We start from the raw sequence: 21045 nt of genomic DNA on the forward strand, positions 1-21045 counted from the left end.
TAATATTTACTGAATGCCATTTTGTGCACACTGGAAAAATCCCCAAATTAACAGTGTATCATTATAGTCCTGATAGTGTTCCATAGTTAACAAAAATTTAAATGAAACCAACACGAACAAAACATAAATTATCAATATAATACTGATCTAATACTTGCTTATCATTTAATAAAGTAATTGTATGGATATAATAAATATGCTAATAGTATCATTGATTTATTTATTTTAGCTCCTGAAATTATTGATGTATCCTCCAAGGCTGAAGAAGTGAAAATAACGACCATAACTAGAAAGAAAGAGGTTCAGCAACAAAAAGAAGCTGTGTATGAGAAAAAGGAAGCCATCTACGAGGAGAAGAAAGTTTACATAGAACCTTGGGAAGAACCTTATGATGAACTGGAAGTAGAACCATATACAGAGCCATTTGAAGAACCTTATTATGAAGAACCAGATGAAGACTACGAAGAGACCCAAGTAGAAGCTAAAAGGGAAGTTCACGAGGAATGGGAAGAAGATTTTGAAGAAGGGCAAGAATACTATGAAAGGGAAGAAGGTTATGATGAAGGGGAGGAAGAGTGGGAGGAAACTTACAGAGAAAAAGAAGTAATTCAAGTTCAAAAAGAGGTTTATGAAGGTATGATTAATTGGGTGATCCTTTTTCTCTTTTCCTCATTTTTACTCAGTTCATTATGTTTTCCATGTTATTAACCTGATTTGCAATGGATGTAGAGAAAACAACATTTCCATTTTTTAAGATAGAAATCTTTAGAAACAATCTTTAAAAGAGTCATTTTCTTCCGTTACTTTCATGCTTTGACATTATAAATTGAATCACCTAGTGCTATGACTAAGACTAAATTCCAAGAACTATTTTCTACAGCAGAATTCAAGTTTAACGTTCACTGCCTTGCTGCATCTCTGCTTGATCCTGCTTCTAAATCCAGCATGAAGAATCACGTTAGCAATAAAGATCCCAAATATAATACTATACACAATTATACATTATTCTTAACTTACCTCATTTGCAATGTATGCAACCTATTAGAACTTACCGATTTAAGCATCCTTTCTTATTCCTGTGTTTTCACTAAAGAATCACATGAGAGAAAAATTCCAGCAAAGGTACCTGAAGAGAAAAAAGCACCACCTCCTAAAGGTATGTAATTGGAATGATTTAAGTAGATGAGAACATCAACATCATTATCATGGCTTGTTTGGCAAAGATGAACAAATCACCAGTTCAATCCAATAGGCACAACTTCTTCTCTAAGCTTTACTGTGTTAATGAATTCTTTCTAAGAATATCTACGTAATTCATTTAATGCAAAAATTTGAAAGATGATAAAAAGATTATTATGGTAAATATAAAATAAAATATAACCAAAATACTTGAAGTACAGAAACTCGTACTTAAATTTCAGAGCACCAAACTTGTCTCTCTCTAAAAATAATTACACACATATATATACATATATATGTATGTATGTATACATATATATAGAGAGAGACTATTTTAATAGAAATTCTAAAACTGCTGCAATTTCTTTAAAATACTTGCAGTTGTAAAGAAGCCAGTAGTTGAAAAAATCGAAAAGACTTCTCGAAGAATGGAGGAAGAAAGAGTTCAAGTCACCAAAGGTATTATCATTTGAAACATTTCTAGTACCATGTACATAAATGATCTGTTTACTAATATATATTCACATGTTAGTTATTTATGTAAGTCATCTAAACTAAGATATTTTAAAATTTTGTGCAAAGCAGTATTCTTCACAATACAAATATATTTGTACATATTTTTTAAGTACCTGAAGTTTCCAAGAAGATTGTTCCACAAAAACCTTCTCGGACTCCAGTGCAGGAAGAAGTTGTTGAAGTGAAAGGTATACATCTTTGTCTTTCAACTACAAGTTTTAAACCCTTTTTAATGTATATGGGTATGAGTACATATATTACTAAATAATTCACAAATCTGGACCACCAAAATTAAGACATTCATATATAATATACATTTCATGTTGAGTTACACATATGTATAATTTAAATAAATAATAGCATTCTATAGCTTTGTTTCTAGTTTTGCTTTAAAATTACATTTTTTTTAATTTAAGGAAGGCTTTATGTTTAATAAGTAATCTTCTAACTTTACCATGCAATTCAGTCCATTGCATAGAATATTTCCCATCCTCTCATTTATATGAATAGACCCTAACAGATTTGGAAAAGCACCACATCATATGGGAAGAAGTTGTGTCTATTTGATTCCCATGTTTGATAAAGTCTGCATGGGTGTTTGTCCTTATAAATCAAAACACGAATTGTTTTCTTGTAAACACTGAATTTGTTCTCAGGCTATCATATTAACCCACTCACTCTAAAGACTTAAATATAATGTATGATTTATGTATTTAATCTGATGTCTTGTCCTAGAAAAATAAATGCTAATGTGAAATGCTCTCTTTAAAGTACCAGCTGTGCATACAAAGAAGATGGTTATTTCAGAAGAAAAGATGTTCTTTGCTTCTCACACAGAGGAGGAAGTGTCAGTCACAGGTATAACGCAAATTTGCATTTGGGGGCTCAAGTAGAAGGGCTTTCGATGGATTTTTATCCCTCTTCTTCTTATCTAATTTGTGATTATGTAGGCATCTCTGTCCCCTTGTAATTCTTTGTCATCTTTTCATTTCATATTTGTATCTGTTTTAATTTATATTTCAATATTCTTTGTAAATTACAATTACCATTCACAGAATGGCATACCTATAATTAAAATTGTACATTTTTTCAAGTCCCTGAGGTACAAAAGAAAACTGTTACTGAAGAGAAAATTCATGTTGCTGTTTCCAAAAAGACTGAACCTCCACCTAAAGGTATTAATGATTCATTCTAAGTTTAAAATCTTTTAAAAGTTCCATAGTAAATACCTGAATATGATAATATTAAATAATAGGTTTTAAAAGTTCCATAGTAAATACCTGAATATGATAATATTAAATAATAGGTTTAGCCACATAATCAGTAGACCTATACCACAGCCACTGTGTACAAAAGATATCATAGGGGACATCATGGAGGGTACAGGAAAGAGGAATGAAAATTACTGAAGGTTGTTTACTGCTTCAGAGAGCTTGCAATCTAGTGACCAGCTATATGTGGAAATAGAAATGCAGTGTCCTGGTGCCAGCTCATACCAACTCACCAGAACTGATGGTTAAATTTTCAGAAATTTTGCTACCCAGTGTTTAACACCTCCATGATTCAAAGTTAAATTATATAAACTCACAATTAAAGAAATTATATTTAAAACTATGGTAATAAATGCTCAAAACTCATTACTTCCTATTTTACTGCCCTTTACTATTATCTATACTTCTGAGGTTGTTTACATTCATTGAATCTGTGTGGAAAGACTAGATAACAGTGTGCTACCGTTTACCTCTTCCCAACTCCGTGACAATGAGGTCATGGTTGATAGCTGAGGTGGGAGTATTTAACACCACCGTCCCCACCCCCCACCCCCACCCCCCACCCTCCTCCACCACCCCCACCAACCCCAGTCAAATTGTTGAATATTTAGGATACTACTAAAAATATTTAAGATAATCTAATTCAATTGTTCTAATGCAGCTGTTTTATAAAAATTAAGTTTCTAAAACTGGTATCTGAGGAACAGGAACTAGTACCTCTGAGGAAAGGGTGCCCCGACTTCTTCCTAGGAAAGTGGAGGCACCTATATTTAAAGGTGAATAAGTCACAAAGTTTTCTAGTTAGCCATTTGTCCATTTGTCTTTACCCTTGTTCCTAACACATAATTTTCTTGCATTCAGTTGGTATAAGACAGAACTGTTCACTCTTTATTTTATTTCTAAGTCTGACAAGACTATATGCCTTGTGGTCACAATTTCTCAAAAGCAGCACATTTATTTTTAAAGTATCCGAACCACCTAAGAAAATAGTCCCAGAAGAAATGGTTACTGTCCATGAATTGTATTTTTGAAAAAAATTTCTTAGTGTCTGTCTTCTTATATCTTTTTCTGTAAGATCTGTGTATTAACAAAATACCATCTGCAATATATTTAACTCTGTGTATATTGATCTCATTAATTTGTGATAATGTGTGTTATGCAAGTATCAGTAACATTTATAGACTCGAGGCCATGCTAATTGGGTCTTTGTCCACTTCATGTAATGTGTGTAATGTCTCTATGGTATTGACGTATTTGGCATACATTTCCATCACAAGTAGGGCATATTCAATTACTTCCTAAATTCTTACACTCTTACTGAGGATTTATGTTTTTATGTAATCTTAAATGTCTCAGAAGGAGACTAGAATTCTCAACATTGTTTCAACAATGGTATGTTTAGTTCCTGAAGTTCCCAAGAAACCTGTGCCAGAGGAGAAAAAGCCTATCCCTGTACCCAAGAAGGAACCTGCCGCTCCCCCAAAAGGTACACCAGACTGACTATGCATTACCCTTTGCCCCAAATGCCAGTCCTTTGCTTCATATGGTCTTCATATGTATGTGCTATACTGTCTTTCTATTTTGTCTTTTATTTGCCCCTTGTGCTTTTCATTTGTTTGTCAGTTTCAGTGGCCGTACTCTTGACATAGATTGTTTGTAATACCGAACTTTCCAAAGGTACCACCAAAAAGTGTTATTAAAAGAAGTAATTATGTCAGATTGTTATCTTAAATTTTTAATATCTTCCCTCTCTTAAAGAAGAAATATTTGTGAAACTCATTTGCTACATGCATGTTTCAGATAAATTCTTTTACCCCTTCTATCTGTGACTTTTTCTTAATAAAAAAAAAGCACTATTCATGAGTTTTGACAAGGTGCAAAGACTGACAACTGGAGAGTTTTTGGCAGAACAGAATGTTAACTAGATAAAAATGTACACAGTGCTGCTAGTAACTGCCACTCTTCTGCAAGTCAATGATGCCGAGTTTTGAAGAGTTGGAAACATCGATTTTTGACACTTACTTTCACTGTGTTTCTTGAGACATTAATTGAACATCAACATTTGCCGTAAATGTTGCAATTATCTAATTAGCTAGTCAGGGGACCTTTCATATAGATATGTTTGGATTCAAATGTGTTAATCCCTTGCTTCGGTTATCTGAATTTGGTGGGGGTTTGTTTGTTTGTTTGTTTTTGGTAATAAAAGACACCACTTTATGGAGACAATGAAGCTACAAACTGTACACATCTGGTCAGTTATAGAGAGATTCAGCAAGAATTCAACATCATCCAATTTAGGAGAAACCAGGCTTACTGAAATCATACATTTTAAGTAGTGTTCTCTGTTACATGACTTTCTAATGTCTGCATTTTCTTTCTAAATCAAATCTGCTTCTCACTCAAACTTTTGGCTCTTTCAGTATTCTAGATATTATTCTTAATCAAATGAGTTTTAAAGAGTGATTTCTTATTATCTAATCTTCAAAATACAATGAATATTTGAAAATAAGTTTATAATGGAAAGGCCCTATTACTAAAATCAATAGTAATACCAAAGCAACTTGTTCACTCCTAAACAAGATACAGAGGCATGTCAGTGTCTAAATAAATAAATACACATAGTGACATAAATATGTATAAACATTCCATGTATATATAACACAATATATACACACATAGTGTATATCTATATAATTACATAAAGGTGTCACAAATGCAAGTGTAAAGATGCAGGAGTTACAAAAACTGCTAATATCCTACTTAAAATCGGAATAATTATTGCCAATAATGTTTGCTATTAAAATACATCTGCCAATTAAAAATTCAACATCATCAACATTTAGAATAAATAAAAATTATACCCATTGTAAATATTTGTTGGGTCAGAGACCCTGTTGAAAGCTATGAATCCTCTTAGAGAAAAGCACATATGCACATACCCACAAAATTTTTCACACAGAACTCCCCAAAATCATTGACACATAGGTATCAGATTGAGAAGCCAACTCTAGAATAATAGTGTTTCTTGAGTTTTTGTATATACTATAAGGGCACCAAAAAAAAAAAAAAATCAGAAAAGAAATGAAAAAAATGGTAACAGACACAAAATATGCTAAAGACTTCTTATTCGTAGTCTAAGATAGTTTTAGATAAATTAAACCCATTGTGATTCCACTTCTCAATACACAGCATAAAGAGAGTTTTCTACATACGGTATCCACATTCCATTTTGTTTGTATAATTGCTGACTAATTGGTTTTTATGAAAAGTTTACCAATATCTAAAGAAAGAATGAATTCTGTACACATTCTTCAGTGTATTGAACTTATTTTTAATTTGCCTAAATGCCTCTGTAACGTCACTTGGGACATTTATCACACTGTGACCTTTATAACACTATACTTCAATTGTATTCATTATTTTGCCAAAGCATAGAAAATCTATCACAACAGTAATTAACTGACTAAAGATTTCTGTATGTGCCTGTGTTCATTCATAAAAGTGATATACATCTGAACTAACATTCTGTTTTAAAAACTTTAAGTCCCAGAGGTGCCAAAGAAACCTGTCCCTGAAGAAAAGGTTCCTGTTCCTGTTGCAAAGAAAAAGGAAGTTCCACCAGCTAAAGGTACAGTGACTTACTTAGTAAAAAAGTTAAAAAACAAAAACAAAAAACGGCCTGTTATACGATTTGAGTACAAACCATTTTTGTGTTAAATTATCTGTTAATTTAGTTAGTTTATTTCAAAAATGAATGTTTTATGGTGTGAGCAGGAATTCAACAAAATGTGTGTCCGCCTGCTTGTTTTCTTAAAAAATAACTGTACATTAGCTACTTTGGAAAACATAAAGTCAAATTCTAAAAATTAATGTCTTTTCAAGTTCCTGAAGTACAGAAGAGGATTGTCACAGAAGAAAAAATAACTATTGTTACTCAAAGAGAGGAATCTCCACCACCAGCAGGTACTTAATTCTTTCCCATGAAATAACCTTGTCTTTCCTTCAAGCTTCTTTAATTGCATGTCTTCTTTAATGATCCTGCCATTGCCATGTTGCTCATTTATTTGCCTTTCTGAGAATTTTAAAATCAAATACTATCCTTTAAGTGCCAGAAATACCAAAGAAGAAAGTTCCTGAAGAAAAAAGACCTATTCCTCGGAAAGAGGAGGAAGTTCCACCACCTAAAGGTATTGTCTCTCCGTCTTTCCAAGAACAATCTTTAGAATATTATATTCTGAGGCAAATGATGATTTTGTTAGTTTTGTGATATGCGTGCGTTGTGGGTGTATATCTATGTTTTGTGCTGGGCTTTGATGAGATAACATTGAAGTTCTAAAAGAGCATAATGTTTTTAAAGTGCCATCGCTGCCTAAGAAACCTGTCCCTGAGGAGAAAGTCCCATTACCAGTTCTTGTCTCTAAGAAAGCTCCTCCTCCCCGAGGTACGATTTGTCTCAAGTTTCTGACAGAAATCTTTCGGCCTGTGAATTTTTGCTTTTTCCTACTTACTGTCTTTTTGTACTGATCCTGTGTCTCTCCTCTGATGGAATTTTTGTGTGTATATACTCGTGCGATGTCATGTAACTTGTTTTCCCATTTTGCTAGTGAAAGTGTTGTAGTGTAAAAACTCTTCCCCAAACTCTTGGGAGAGAATTAAGATTCTTGACTCTTAAACGTCAACTTTGATGCTTTTTTTTAAAGCTGAAATTTCTAAGAAAACTGTTGTAGAAGAGAAAAGATTTGTTGCTGGAGAAAAACTATCTGTTGCAGTTCCTCAAAGAATGGAGGTCACACAGCACGAAGGTATATGATCCAAAGTGAGGGGAGAGATGAGTTTGCTCGTGTTTCCTCAAAGTCTTCTTCTTCTTTCCTGATGTGGTTGTTTACTGTAGAAGTTGTCTTTATCCGTGTCTACTTGTTGTAGCCTTCTGAGACTGAGTCTTTTGTGTCTGCAGTGGTCCTGAATCATTCTAAGAAAGGGAATAGGGTGCTGAAAATGTGACCGTGGTGAAAGTGGCCACACCTGGACATAGTCTGAATATTCTTTTCGTTCTTGGGCTAGAATGTCCCCTCATCTTAAATCAGCTCTTTCTTTCTTGTAATGAAGAAGTACTGTGAAGCCACACCCTAAGCAGATAGAAGAACCATTATCCATCTATAGAAAACACATGGCTAGTATCCGAATTTCAGGAGGCTGAATGTAAATTAAACCTTATTTTTTAAAGTATCTGCGGAGGAGGAATGGAGTTATACAGAAGAAGAGGAAAGAGTGTCCATTTCAGTTCATAGAGAAGAAGAAAGAGAGGAGGAGGAGGAAGAAGCGGAGGTTACAGAATATGAAGGTAAACAATTCAAATAAGCTAGAGATGATCTGGAGTCTTGATGAGATATTTTCTTTCACAAATAGTTTATCAATTAATGAAAAGTGATATAAATTCAGTGAACAACTCCTGGCCTCATTAGGTGTATCTTCTGATCAAAATATGAGATTCAGGAACATTACTTAGAATAAACATCCAATGTATTGCTTGTTCATTCCCTCTTACGTGGCTATATGGGGGGAAAAATGGCTTCGTATGTATAGGTAACAAATGGCACATGTATCTCCATATACATTTATCCTTTCATTAGACAGATCTTGGTTTCAGCATGGTGGATCGGCATAATCTTCACCTTGATAGTCTAATGTCTAAAAAAGGGGTAACATAAAGCAGTGTTGATAGCACAACTCACTAATGTGTCCTGACTCACAGTTTTAAAATGAACAAGAAATTATATTGCCTTATTACAGTCCAGAAGTCAAGGCCATGTTGGAGAGTAAAGCACTGCACACATAGGGCTTTCCTGTATTTCATGTATGAAGAAAACAATTGTGTAACATCTTTGATTAGATTAACTTATTGTTCAGGTATGTTCCCATACCTGTAATGTGAGTTCTTTATAGTTTCTTAAGGCTTTAACAGTGAGCTTTATTTCAGTGTTGGGATACCTTTTCAATGAATTTAGATACCATTACATTTACTGCTAAAGTCCATCATTCTGGCTAAAGCTATACACCTGGAAGAACTTTCCTAAAGAAATTCTAATATATGTGCTTTAAAAAGAAATCAGTAAGTTCTTTAAGAAACTAACTCTCTTCTCAATGAAAAGATGAACAGAGCTGTGTGTTTAGATGCCCTCATGTGCATCTGTGGCTAGGAAAAGGTGCCCCAGCCCTCTCCACTTGGGAGGAAAGTCCATGTGAAACCCAGTTGTGTGTTCTTAATGGAATGGTTTGGAACATCTACATGGGACATGACTTTCCAGAAGAAGCCTACCAGTTCTGTTATGCTTCCTGGGAGAGACCAAGATGTTGGACACAAGTCAGGAATACAATGGGTTCAAAGAGGGCCCCATCCTTCTAGACATGTTTAGAAAAGCAAACATAACATGTACACAAGGACAGTTCTCATTGTATGAATCTTATTTCAGTTTTTGACAGTATGCATTATAAATTTGTTTTAGTACTACAGACTCTGGTTAAAAGAAGAAACACTCTATGATACTGTTATGTTTTCATTAAGCCCAAAGATTTAAGGAAAAGCTGGTAGCCTGTTGACTTCTAGTATCAAGATATGTGTTGGTAACTAGATTTTCTTCTATTGTATAATTAACTTTATATGCCTAGGCTTTAAAATCATGTGAAGATGCCTGCTTCTTCTACCATACCTGCCCCCTCCAAACTTGGGCGGGGGGAATAAGTTGTTTCTAAGTCCTCTGTAGATTTTTCATATGTAATACAGGTCTTTTCTTTCTTATAAGCCTATTCATAATTCCTCAAGTATATATTTCTGCCCAGCAGCCTTCAAATCTAGAGTGTTCTGTTATTTTTGAAACTTATTTTCAAACTCTTGTGCTCGTTAATTTAGTCACTAGAATTGTTTGTATGTCTTGTACTTGTCCTGTTCTTCCTGGGAATACAAGTATTATCTTTATGATACACTTGAAAGTTAAGTTAACAAAAACTTATTTCCCATACTCTTTATTAAGAGATATGCTTTGACGAAAATGTTCTTCTTTGGGTATTTTAAATGGAAACAATCGGCGATTTGGCAAGTGTTAAATTTTTGCTATTTTAATTACTCTTTGAGTAATAAATTACAGCTAAAATTAAACACGAAAAACACTACAACTTATCTTCTTTAAAATTGATGTCTTTAAAGTGATGGAAGGACCTGAGGAATATGTTGTGGAAGAAAAGCTGCACTTTATTTCTAAGAGAGTGGAAGCTGAACCAGCCGAAGGTACACCGACTCTTAAATTAATTCTAACCCTATGTGTGTTTGGCTTGTTCCATTCTTTATGTTCTCTTGAGTTAATTTATTGTCTGTATTGCAAATGTGGATAAATATCATGTCTACATAAAAAGATTCTTACCTTTTTATTAAAAAGATATCTGGACATTTCTACAAATGTATTTTATAATCTTTTCAAGTGCCTGAGAAACATGAGAAGAAAATTGTACCAAAACCGAAAATTCCTGCTAAAATAGAGGAGCGTCCACCAACTAAAGGTACAGTTTTCTCTCAAAGAAACGTGATACCATTTGTCTTAGTAGCTATAACAATGCCTTTAGTTTGAGTAACTGCCTAAGTTTTCATCAACGTATGTGTATAAACATTTTTGCTGAATATAGTCATTAATGTTTCTGTAAATGTGTGATCTTTTCAAAGAATGAGTTCTTTGCCCCAAAACAATATCACTTCTTCTGTAATGCAAACTAATATTCTTAAACCTAATCTTTCTAAAGTTCCTGAAGCACCTAAGAAAATTGTGCTAGAAAAGAAAATTTCTGCCGTGGTTCCTAAAAAGGAAAAGATGCCACCAACTAAAGGTATATTGGGGTTTACTTCATTCTCAAATAATGCCTGTCTTTTTTAACCTTACATTGATACATTCTTCAAATTTTTATAACATTAACAAGAAAATAAGTGTACCTATGTTTAGTGTTTTTCATATTGTATGTTTGACTGTGCTGCCTGATGTCTTTTAAGTGCCAGAAGAGCCAAAGAAACCAGTTCCAGAAAAAAGGGCTCCTCCAAAAGTGGCTAAGATAGAAGAACCTCCCCCTACCAAAGGTAAACAAAATCCTCCAGCACAAAAGCCAAAAACGTGTCTTGTCTTGCGTCTTCTCGCTGCTGTCTTTGGGTCACACCTTTTATATGGAGGTTATTGGTGTATGTTGGTGACAGTGGTGTATTATTGCCTTGTCTGTGGGTGGAGTGTTACTTACTTGATGTGAAGTTTATTTGTGTGTACCTTGTACACTGTTGTATTCTAAAATCACAGTACTTTCTGGCTAATAATGCTTTTTTTTTAATTCCACTTTAAGTGATAAAACTCCCTAATCCTAAAATTATCTTTCAAGTGACTGAGAGGCACATGCAAATTACCCAGGAAGAAAAAGTTCATGTTGCTGTAACTAAAAAAGAGGAACCTCCAAGAGCGAGAGGTACATGGAGTCTTTCCATATACAGAATATTGTACTTCCCCTATTCTCTTTACCAAATACACTGGCTATGGATGTTGGTTGTTGTCTTTAGTATAGGTGCTGTTTTATGTTTGAAATAATGAAAATGTCAAGTCTTTTATGTTTGAGTTACTGTTACACGACTACCTTTCTGTGGGTTGAATGAGGGAAACAATTCTTTAAAGTGAAATCTGTCTTTAAAGTGCCTGAGGAACCCAAGAGAGCTGTTCCAGAAGAAAAAGTTCTAAAACTCAGACCTAAAAAACAGGAGGTGCCACCAGCAAAAGGTATACCAACTTTTTCAGAAATAAAAATAAGCACATAGCTATTGAAGCTAACGTAGTAGAATTGAGATTCTTAGAGAAAGTAATTTAAATATGTATTATAAAACAAGTAATATATATATGCTATTTCATATCACTTCAAAACTAAACATTTTTGATACCAGAAAGTACTCTTTCTCTCCTTTTGTTTCTAAAAAAAAAAAAAATGAAGCTCCCCTCAAACATATGTAGATGCTTGCCCTTAAAATGTATTTGTCTTCTATTATGTCTTTATTTGTCTATATGCTAAACTCATCAGCCAGAATTCTTGTTTGTGTAGCAATCTTTGACAAAGCTTAAAATTTTTTGAATCCTGAATTTTCTACATTGCGCCAATAGAATTTACGAAAACACCTTAGAATAAAGGTGAAGAAGCTGTTGTTTATATAACAGAAGTTTCTGTCTTGTGCTTGTTTCATAGTTATTGTTTATGCTGTCTAGTTGTCTTTTTAACTCTCTTATAAATACTACTTGACCTTCCTAAAGTTATTCAAAGTCTTTGAAGCATGAAGTAACTTAGAAAAGAGTGCTTGTATGTATTTTAGACCATGTTTCTGTCCAAGTCTGTTGATTTTTCTTGCCATTTAAGTGAAAAATTTGAAAAACAAGCATAGTTATGGTCATCCCTGTCCTTGGATTGCTCATACACAGTTTCTCTTACCACATATATGTTCAGAATCTTGCAATTCACTTTTAATAATTACTCTTTTTAAAGTGACTGAATTCAGGAAAACTGCTGTTAAAGAAGAAAAGATAGCCATTGAAGTTCCCAAAAGAGAACCGCGTCCTGCTAAAGGTATATTGTGCTTTGACTAAATAATAAAATGAAGCATGAAACTACACAGCTCTGCCTGCTAGCTCCTAATGTGTCTCCCATCCCTTATTGGCTTATTGTTGACTAAAGGCAGGGAATCTAACATTTGAAATCATAAATAGCAAATGTACACTCTGTAAAACCCTGACCAGCAAAGGTAAGTCAGGGTCTCCCATAACCAGTGCATGAGGTCGTCACAAAGGAATGAAATCAAAGCACATTGTCACTCTCATCCTTAAATGGGCTTCAAGTAAAATGCTGCCTGTTGTCAATATTATTCTAGAGCTCACTGTAACAGAAGAGAAAAAATGGTCTTACACCCGAGAAGAAGAAACAGTTTCAGTACAACAGCAAGAGGAATATGAAGAATATGAAGAATATGATTATAAAGAATATGAGGAGTATGAACCAACAGAAGAATATGACCAATATGAAGACTATGAGGAACGTGAATTTGAACATTATGAAGAGTATAAAGAACAAGAAGAATATGTCACAGGTATGAGCAAAACTGCAAACCGGAAACCACATTAAATACATGCAAATTCCATTAGCATAGAACAAAAATTTGGATGCCCAAAGAAATTTGGAAATAACTTTATTTCCTTTGGTAAATTGAAAAAAAATTTTTTTTTTCTTGGATACTTCTAGAAAAAAATCTCTATAAACCTTAAGGTCATTGTTAGATTGGGTTTTTGGAATAATCTATTTCTCCCCTCATTTTTGCTTATACATAAAATAGTAAATGTCATTACGTTTCTTTCTCAAAAAGGTTAGGAATTTATCTTCAGGTGCCCATGATCATTCTAATACATGATCAAAAATTTCTGAACATCTCTCATGCTGAAGCTTGTTACTATCAAGCATACTAGTTTATTGAGAAGAATACACTAGCCTCAGAGTTCTCATTATCAAAACTTGGCAAAGGTAAAGACAGAGAAGGTTAATATAAGCAGTTGTGTTTTATCTGATGAAGATCATATTTATAGGTATATAATTTTGGATCCAAAGACCTTATTTTACTCAAAGAATAAGTTCCTATTGGAATTCTGAAATGAGTCAATATTATGTCACTTAATCTCTGAGTTTTCATAGCCTAACTTTGAGAATACTCTATGTAGTTTTATACATGGCATTAAAAACCAATATTATGTAGGTAAGAGTTTTAACCATCATTTTGTCTACCTGAAGTGAAATGAGAATTGTAATATGTAAGAGGGACTTACAATTACCTAATTGATATAAACAGCAAGGAGGAAAGGGCACTATAAGCTTGTTTGCGTCTTGTAGACCTTTTTCTTCTTGGACCTCTGATTCTCACTCACCTCTAGAGGCTTTGGCTATACTGTAGATAAAAGATAATATCATTTTAATTCTTTGAGTCCATTTAAGAAATATCATTTTTAATTTATGTCCTAAAATCTAACATGAAATACCCTGTATGTACTTTTAAGAACCAGAGAAGCCTGTCCCAGTAAAGCCTGTCCAAGAAGAACCAGTTCCCACAAAACCAAAGGCACCACCTCCTAAAGGTAGAGTGAGAAAAACCGTATCAGTACTAAGAGACTGTGTTTCTTACATGTCTGTCATACTATAAATACATGTTGAAGTGTCCGTATATAAATCGTATATGTATTCGGGGGTGTTATGTTGTACATCACATTTCTTATCTTTTTGTTCTTACTACTCTTGAGAAATCTGGTTCAGTTTTTTAAATCTGTTAATATTAATATTTTAAAGTTCTGAAGAAGGCTGTCCCTGAAGAAAAAGTACCAGTGCTCATTCCTAAGAAACTCAAACCTCCACCACCCAAAGGTACTTTGCAGAGTAATAACTACCAAAAACATCTTTGTTACTTATGTTCTATAAACATGTCTTATTATCTTGTCTGCTGTTCTTTTTATGAAATGTGTTGTTCTTTTTATTAAATGTATGTAAACATGTCTTATTACCTTGTCTGCTGTTCTTTTTATTAAATGTATTGTTCTAGTCCTGATTCTTCCATTTCAGCTTTTTGTGTATTTTTATTTACACGGTATTCATGTGGTTGGTTTTAATGCTCTTCAATAATTAATATCTTTAAAGTGCCTGAAGAATCAAAGAAACTTGTTGAGGAAAAAATACGTATTTCAATTTCCAAACGTGAGAAAGAGCAGGTGATTGAACCCGCTGCCAAAGGTATAATAACTTTCTTCCTAGATTAGGTCTTTTATAATGTCTCTTATAAAATTAAGTAGCTATGTTTTGCCTTATTTCATTGTTGTGTGTCTTCTTGTAAATTAATCATGAGGAGAGTATTGGATGTAAAAATCAGTAAATACAGTATAAGAAGATAGTGTTACTTTTAAAGGAAAAGTTATTTCAAAATACATCCAAGCCTCTTATCCACAGTCGTGTCACATGGCATATATATATGTTCCTTCCCCATGACAATATTGACACTATTCCAATATACATATATATTGGAATGTTTGGATTTAAAGTCAGTGGCCATTTGGCACATTCTTGATTTATCTAAATTGATGTAATGATATAAAAAATATTCACTACAGTTCAATAACTGTTTATTCATTCTAAAATCATTGTGAAGATTTAAAAAAAAAAAAACTAACTTATTGTTTCTGGTCATTTTTCTCTGCTTTTTACTAAATGTGAAGTAACTTCTCTGCAATATCTGAAAGTATACTTATCCAGAAGTGATTTTTAGGTTTTTGGTAAAGGATGTTTCCTACAAGCAGAGATACCTGAAAACTAAACATGATTTTACATTTGAGTTCTGCTACCTCAGACTTACTTGAGTACTTCTGTATGTTTTTTTTTATCACACTGAGTTCAGAATTGTTTCCATGGAACATAAACATTTTCTTACAAATGAACAATTGCATATTTATCACATGAGAGACACTTGCAAAACTATTTTATCTACTTAAAGTACAACAAAGCAAGCATTGGCTGGGTGCCCTGTTTCTGACAATAACATTTTCTTATACTTAATATTTCAAGTGCCCATGAAGCCCAAGAGGGTTGTCACAGAAGAAAAAGTGCTCATTTCTAAAAAAGAAGTAGCAGCACCTGTTAAAGGTACTTAATACCACTCTTCTCAATTTATTATTTGTCTTCCTTGGTATGAAATTCATGTTCAGTTCTCCGTGTGAAGTTCTGTGTGAAAAGTAAAGCCTGTTCTTTATTCTATTACAAATGGCTGTTTCTAACATGTCTTAATTTTGTTGAGTAATTAGAAAGTGTCCAATCTAAAGATAATATCTTTAAAGTGCCAGAAGTACCTAAAAGACCAGAACCAGAAGAGATTGCCTTTGAAGAGGAAGTTGTAACCGAAGCAGAGGAATATCTTGAAGAAGAAGAGTACCTTCATGAAGAAGAAGAGTACCTTCATGAAGAAGAAGAGTACATTCATGAAGAAGAGTACCTTCGTGAAGAAGAGGAGGTCGTAACTGAAGAAGTGGTACCAGCGATACCAGTCAAAGGTAGATCACATCTCCTGCAAAGTGATACAGCAGCATCTTTGGAGTCTGGGAGTCTAATTTTGTCAGATTCTGGGATTTATTAGGACCAATGACCAAATTCTGCTTATTTTAGAAACAGATACTTTTAGATGCTGAAGTATGATTTCTGCAGTTGCTTTTTACATTTTATATCTTTTTGCAACATTTCCAAAATTCTTTAAAATATCTTTAAAGTGCCTGAGGTACCCAAGAAACCTGTTCCAGAAGAAAAGAGACCCATTCCTGTTTCCAAAAAGAAGGAAGTCCCACCAGCAAAAGGTATACCATCATTCATATCACGGGCATATAAAAACCTTAATCTGCATATAAACAGTTAACTATCTTCTGAGTTCAAAACCGTATATGTGTTGCTATCTGTTGTTATCAATGTTAACTGTGCTTTATATGGATGTGTTGTTACTAGTAGCTAGCACTTATCCATAAACAATGTCTTTAAAGTGCCTGAGATTCCTAAGAAGCCAGAAGAGAAAGTTCCTGTGCCCATTCCTAAAAAAGAGAAGGCTCCACCAGCTAAAGGTACATCTCTTTGTAGTCCATCAGTAGGCTAATGTAATAATTTACTCATGTAGGATAACTTGGTGAGCCATATCAGTTCCTTCCCCGTGACAATATTGACAATATTAATGACAAAGCAGGGACCACCCAACTGGTTATAAGAGCGGTTTACTGTGTATTCATCTCTGAATTTTGCCATCAAAGCCCACTGATGCTTAATGCTTGGCTCCTCCTCTTTAGTGGAAAGTTCTTAGTGGAAAATACATTCTTATTATAATACCAAAATGGACAAAATCACCATTTAACAGACATTGTGTGTTGTCTTTATCCCCAGTCTATGTTTTTTTTTCAGTGTTTTCTTATTTTTTTTATTTTTGTGCGTTCCTGGCCTTTGTTTTATGACTGTTATTATTATTCTCAATCTTAAAGTGACATTGTTAGAATATCTATGATATTTCAATTAAGTCCTAAAATTGCTAGATTCTTATCTCTAGGTGAAAAATATGACAGTAACCCTATTTGATATCTTTAAAGTTCCTGAAGTACCCAAGAAACCTGTACCAGAGGAGAAAGTGCCAGTACCAGTTCCTAAAAAGGTGGAAGCTCCACCTGCCAAAGGTACATGAACTTACAATATCCCACACTTTTTTTTTTATTTCACATTTGCATGTGAGTAAAAAATTAATTGGTTCAATTCCATGCTCTTTGGGGATTCAGCACTTTAATATTCCTTTATGGGAAAGAAAATATTTTATTTTAAAGAGAAAATGCTTCTTGAAGTATCTTGATTATACTTTTATTACCTTATTTTAATCTTTTTGAGACTATGCTCGGACTCAAAATTGTATGTTGTATAAAATTGCTCTCTAAATCATTTCTTTAAAGTGCCAGAAGTGCCCAAGAAGCCTGTGCCTGAGAAGAAGGTACCGGTTCCTGCTCCTAAGAAAGTAGAGGCTCCACCGGCAAAAGGTACATCACTTCATCATTTAAAGTACATGGGGGAAAAAATCTAATGTTTGTGTATATTCACTTACGAATACCCCCATAATACGTTTTAAAAATTGTCTGTCTTACTAGAAATATAAAAGTCAGGTGTTTCATGATTCTTTTTCTTATCAATTGCACTAAGACATTAAAAGAACACATTCTTAAAGACAAATAATATCTTTAAAGTGCCAGAGGTGCCCAAGAAGCTCATCCCAGAAGAAAAGAAACCAACGCCTGTTCTGAAAAAAGTGGAAGCTCCACCGCCCAAAGGTACATTAATTTCTAACAGATTCAGGGCAAAAAGGAAAACTAACTGGTATTCTACACTAATTATAATTAATGCTTGAGGACATTTATTTGTATGACGATTGATGTTCTATGATCACAGAATATTTGTTTTTCGTGTTGTCCCATTGTTATGAAACTTGTGCATAAAAGTGATGTTTGTATGGTTGAATAATATCTTTAAAGTGCCAAAGAAACGGGAGCCAGTTCCAGTTCCTGTAACTCTACCTCGGGAAGAGGAAGTTACATTTGAAGAAGAAATTTCTCCTGAAGAAGTTTTACCTGAGGAAGAGGAAATTCTTCCAGAGGAAGAGGAAGAGGAAGTTCCTCCAGAGGAAGAATTACTTCCTGAGAAAGAGGAATTTCCTCCAGAGGAAGAAGAATTTCCTCCTGAGGAGGAAGAATTTGTACCTGAGGAAGCACTTGTACCTGAAGAAGAGGAAGTTCTTCCAGAAATTAAACCAAAGGTGCCAGTACCTGCACGAGGTATAGCATCTCTTCTCGGAATCATCAAGGCCTCTTTTGTGTTGCATTCTGCCTTTCTATCTTTTTGTTCTTTTCCAGTTTTATCTATAATGCTGTACTCTATGTCATCTACCATCTAAATCTTAGAAAACATTCCAAATATGTGTGTTCTTATCATTATGTGTCTGTCTTGTGTGTCTGATTATTGTTATCTGTCTTTTCAAATTTCATGCTGTGAAATGTTATTTAGTTGTTTGTGGTCTTACTCTCATTTGTCTTTTTGTTGTATATACAATACTGTGCATGTGATTTTTAATGTCTTAAAATGAATGTTTTTAAGTGCCTGAAGTGCCAAAGAAACCTGTACCAGAGAAGAAAGTCCCAGTTCTCGCTCCTAAAAAAGTGGAACCTCCATCACTCAAAGGTATACTTCCCCCAAGTGAATACACAGTCTGCATTCCTAGCTCCACAAGAAAAGTTATGGTAGAACTGGGTTTTAGGAAAAATTACATTTATAAAATAGATAGTCATATTTTTACTTCAGGAACACTGATATCCCCTTTTCATTGGATGCAAAGCAGTATGAAGAACAAGGATGAAAGGAAATGGTGTTCCAAAACTGCCACCTATTCCCTAAATTTTATTAAACATCCTAATTTTCATATAGATATCTCACAATGATAAATTAACTACACAAAAAGGTACCTGAAAAATATGATGAACAAATAAATCTTCCTAAATTTCATCCTTCAATCATTTATATTAAGTCCCTATTTAACACTAGGGTGAAAAGAAAAAAAAGAAAGGTTATGTATTTATCAAAATATTGACTAATAGCTTATGTCTTCTGATATATATGTATAAATGGTAGCCCAGTAGGATGTTATATCAGCCTCGTCTTTTGGCGTTGTATCTTGCTGTGTTACCTGAACAAGCCCTTTAACCAATCTGATCCTTAAGTTTCTCTCCTATGAAATGGGGATACGAATATCAGTTATAACGGGCCCAGATATTATTGTGAACAGCATCCAGATTTAACATATTCAGTCAGCTCATAGTAGATAAAATGCATGTATTTATGCCTTAAAGCTCAATAATAGTTTTTGCAAAAGGTCATGGTACTACTACTTGAAATAAGTATAACCCCTCCACCACGCCACATAGTTATATAATCAATGAAATACATAGTAAAGCTGATCCTTTACTGGATTTCAAGGATTGAGAAATACTTTATAGATAATGAATTAATAAATTACTAGTGAAATTTAAATAAATGAAATGACAGCATCTGTCCTCTGCTATTCAAATAGGGTGCTGATCCCTTGCTCTACAAAACAATTATATTGTAACACTTGGGCTCCCAACTTGCATTACGCCCTTATCCTGAGAGACTGTTGCATGTTGGTCTTTCTGTGTGTCGACTTCTTGTGTTCTCTCTTTCTTGTCCCTCACAATAAATTCTTATCATGAAATGATATCTTTAAAGTACCTGTGGTTCAGAAGAAAGTGCCAGAGAAGAAAGTGATCATTCCCAAGAAAGAGGAAGCTCCTCCTGCCACAGGTACTGCTGTTCCCAAGCAAATTAGACACTGCCATTTCTTTCCATCACCTGTAAAAGTCAAAATGTCCTGTTTCAATACTTGCTAACATAACTTGTATTATTGCTGTGTCCATTGCCTTGGTGTTTGTGAAACTGAAATTATAAAATAAAATAATATCTTAAAGTGCCTGTGGTGCCTAAGAAACCTGAACCAGAAAAGAAGGTGCCTCCTCCGGGTCTTAAGAAAGCAGTGGCTCCTCCTGCCAAAGGTACATCACCCAAAACAGGATGTGTTTATTGCACCGATGTTGAACGTTGATGCTATCCACACAGGATGTTCAACATAAATGTTTGCTCTGTGTGGTCAGTTGTTTACATTCGTCATTTGTGACTCTGTTGCACCCATGTTTGTACTACGTCAATTTCTCCACTTTGTGTTTGTGTATTTTGTGTTTTCTGTTTGTTGTTTCTAAACAATAAAAATACTAAATTCAGATATCTTTAAAGAACCAGAAGTAACTAAGAAACCAATCCCAAAAGTACCCATTGCTCTTCCTAAAAGAGTAGAGGCTCCAGCAGTAAAAGATGGAATATCTCTTTAATGGACCCTTAATCTTAAACCATAAATCTCTTTATTTTTGTCTCATTAACTGATTCTGTGAAATGTCAATGTTTCATCTTATGCATATGTGATTTGATATTTAGTCATTTGTGTTGAAAAATGGGAAACTTGGTCTTTGTGTACTTTTCTTTGGTTCTTGCATTTTAAATGCCTAAAACAATCAATATCTTTTAAGTTCCTGAGGTACCTAAAAAAGTGGAAGAAAGACGAATCATTCTCCCTAAGGAAGAGGAAGTTCCACCAGTTGAAGGTAGATGACTTTCTAAGAAAACGGCTTTTTCAAAGTCATCTTCTTATCATTGTTTAATATTTGAAGAAGATAAATGCACATTTCACTCCATAAAATAAACATATTCAGACTCACCTAATTATTACTTATCTAATATAAATTGGGAAGGCAATCTAAAACCAATTGAATCTCCTTTCTTACATGCTTAGCCTGTGTGTTTGTTTGTTTGTTTGTTGTTTGCTGGTTTTACCTTGATGAGAGTCTCTGAAGGGAAACTGTATTTGCTA

The 21045-nt window shown here is 33.9% G+C and overlaps 1 protein-coding gene across 1 annotated transcript in view; it reads left to right on the top strand.

Moving 5' to 3' along the window:
- TTN (titin) overlaps positions 1 to 21045 on the top strand; it is a 271719-nt gene that overhangs the window by 111865 nt on the left and 138809 nt on the right. Inside the window, exons 111-145 of the mRNA XM_033112268.1 lie at positions 230 to 634; positions 1094 to 1156; positions 1561 to 1638; positions 1806 to 1883; positions 2467 to 2553; positions 2790 to 2870; positions 4369 to 4452; positions 6511 to 6594; positions 6849 to 6929; positions 7073 to 7153; positions 7324 to 7407; positions 7667 to 7768; positions 8191 to 8307; positions 10168 to 10248; positions 10440 to 10517; positions 10755 to 10838; positions 10999 to 11082; positions 11373 to 11456; positions 11678 to 11761; positions 12513 to 12593; positions 12895 to 13110; positions 14066 to 14143; positions 14352 to 14426; positions 14697 to 14789; positions 15615 to 15692; positions 15884 to 16096; positions 16310 to 16393; positions 16574 to 16651; positions 17165 to 17248; positions 17516 to 17599; positions 17804 to 17887; positions 18089 to 18388; positions 18708 to 18791; positions 19854 to 19928; positions 20705 to 20779. Of these exons, the coding sequence (XP_032968159.1) occupies positions 230 to 634; positions 1094 to 1156; positions 1561 to 1638; positions 1806 to 1883; positions 2467 to 2553; positions 2790 to 2870; positions 4369 to 4452; positions 6511 to 6594; positions 6849 to 6929; positions 7073 to 7153; positions 7324 to 7407; positions 7667 to 7768; positions 8191 to 8307; positions 10168 to 10248; positions 10440 to 10517; positions 10755 to 10838; positions 10999 to 11082; positions 11373 to 11456; positions 11678 to 11761; positions 12513 to 12593; positions 12895 to 13110; positions 14066 to 14143; positions 14352 to 14426; positions 14697 to 14789; positions 15615 to 15692; positions 15884 to 16096; positions 16310 to 16393; positions 16574 to 16651; positions 17165 to 17248; positions 17516 to 17599; positions 17804 to 17887; positions 18089 to 18388; positions 18708 to 18791; positions 19854 to 19928; positions 20705 to 20779 (3702 nt within the window). The remainder of the gene's footprint in view (positions 1 to 229; positions 635 to 1093; positions 1157 to 1560; positions 1639 to 1805; positions 1884 to 2466; positions 2554 to 2789; positions 2871 to 4368; positions 4453 to 6510; positions 6595 to 6848; positions 6930 to 7072; positions 7154 to 7323; positions 7408 to 7666; positions 7769 to 8190; positions 8308 to 10167; positions 10249 to 10439; positions 10518 to 10754; positions 10839 to 10998; positions 11083 to 11372; positions 11457 to 11677; positions 11762 to 12512; positions 12594 to 12894; positions 13111 to 14065; positions 14144 to 14351; positions 14427 to 14696; positions 14790 to 15614; positions 15693 to 15883; positions 16097 to 16309; positions 16394 to 16573; positions 16652 to 17164; positions 17249 to 17515; positions 17600 to 17803; positions 17888 to 18088; positions 18389 to 18707; positions 18792 to 19853; positions 19929 to 20704; positions 20780 to 21045) is intronic.

This window comes from Rhinolophus ferrumequinum, chromosome 8 (assembly GCF_004115265.2).
Source record: "Rhinolophus ferrumequinum isolate MPI-CBG mRhiFer1 chromosome 8, mRhiFer1_v1.p, whole genome shotgun sequence".
NCBI lineage: Eukaryota > Metazoa > Chordata > Mammalia > Chiroptera > Rhinolophidae > Rhinolophus > Rhinolophus ferrumequinum.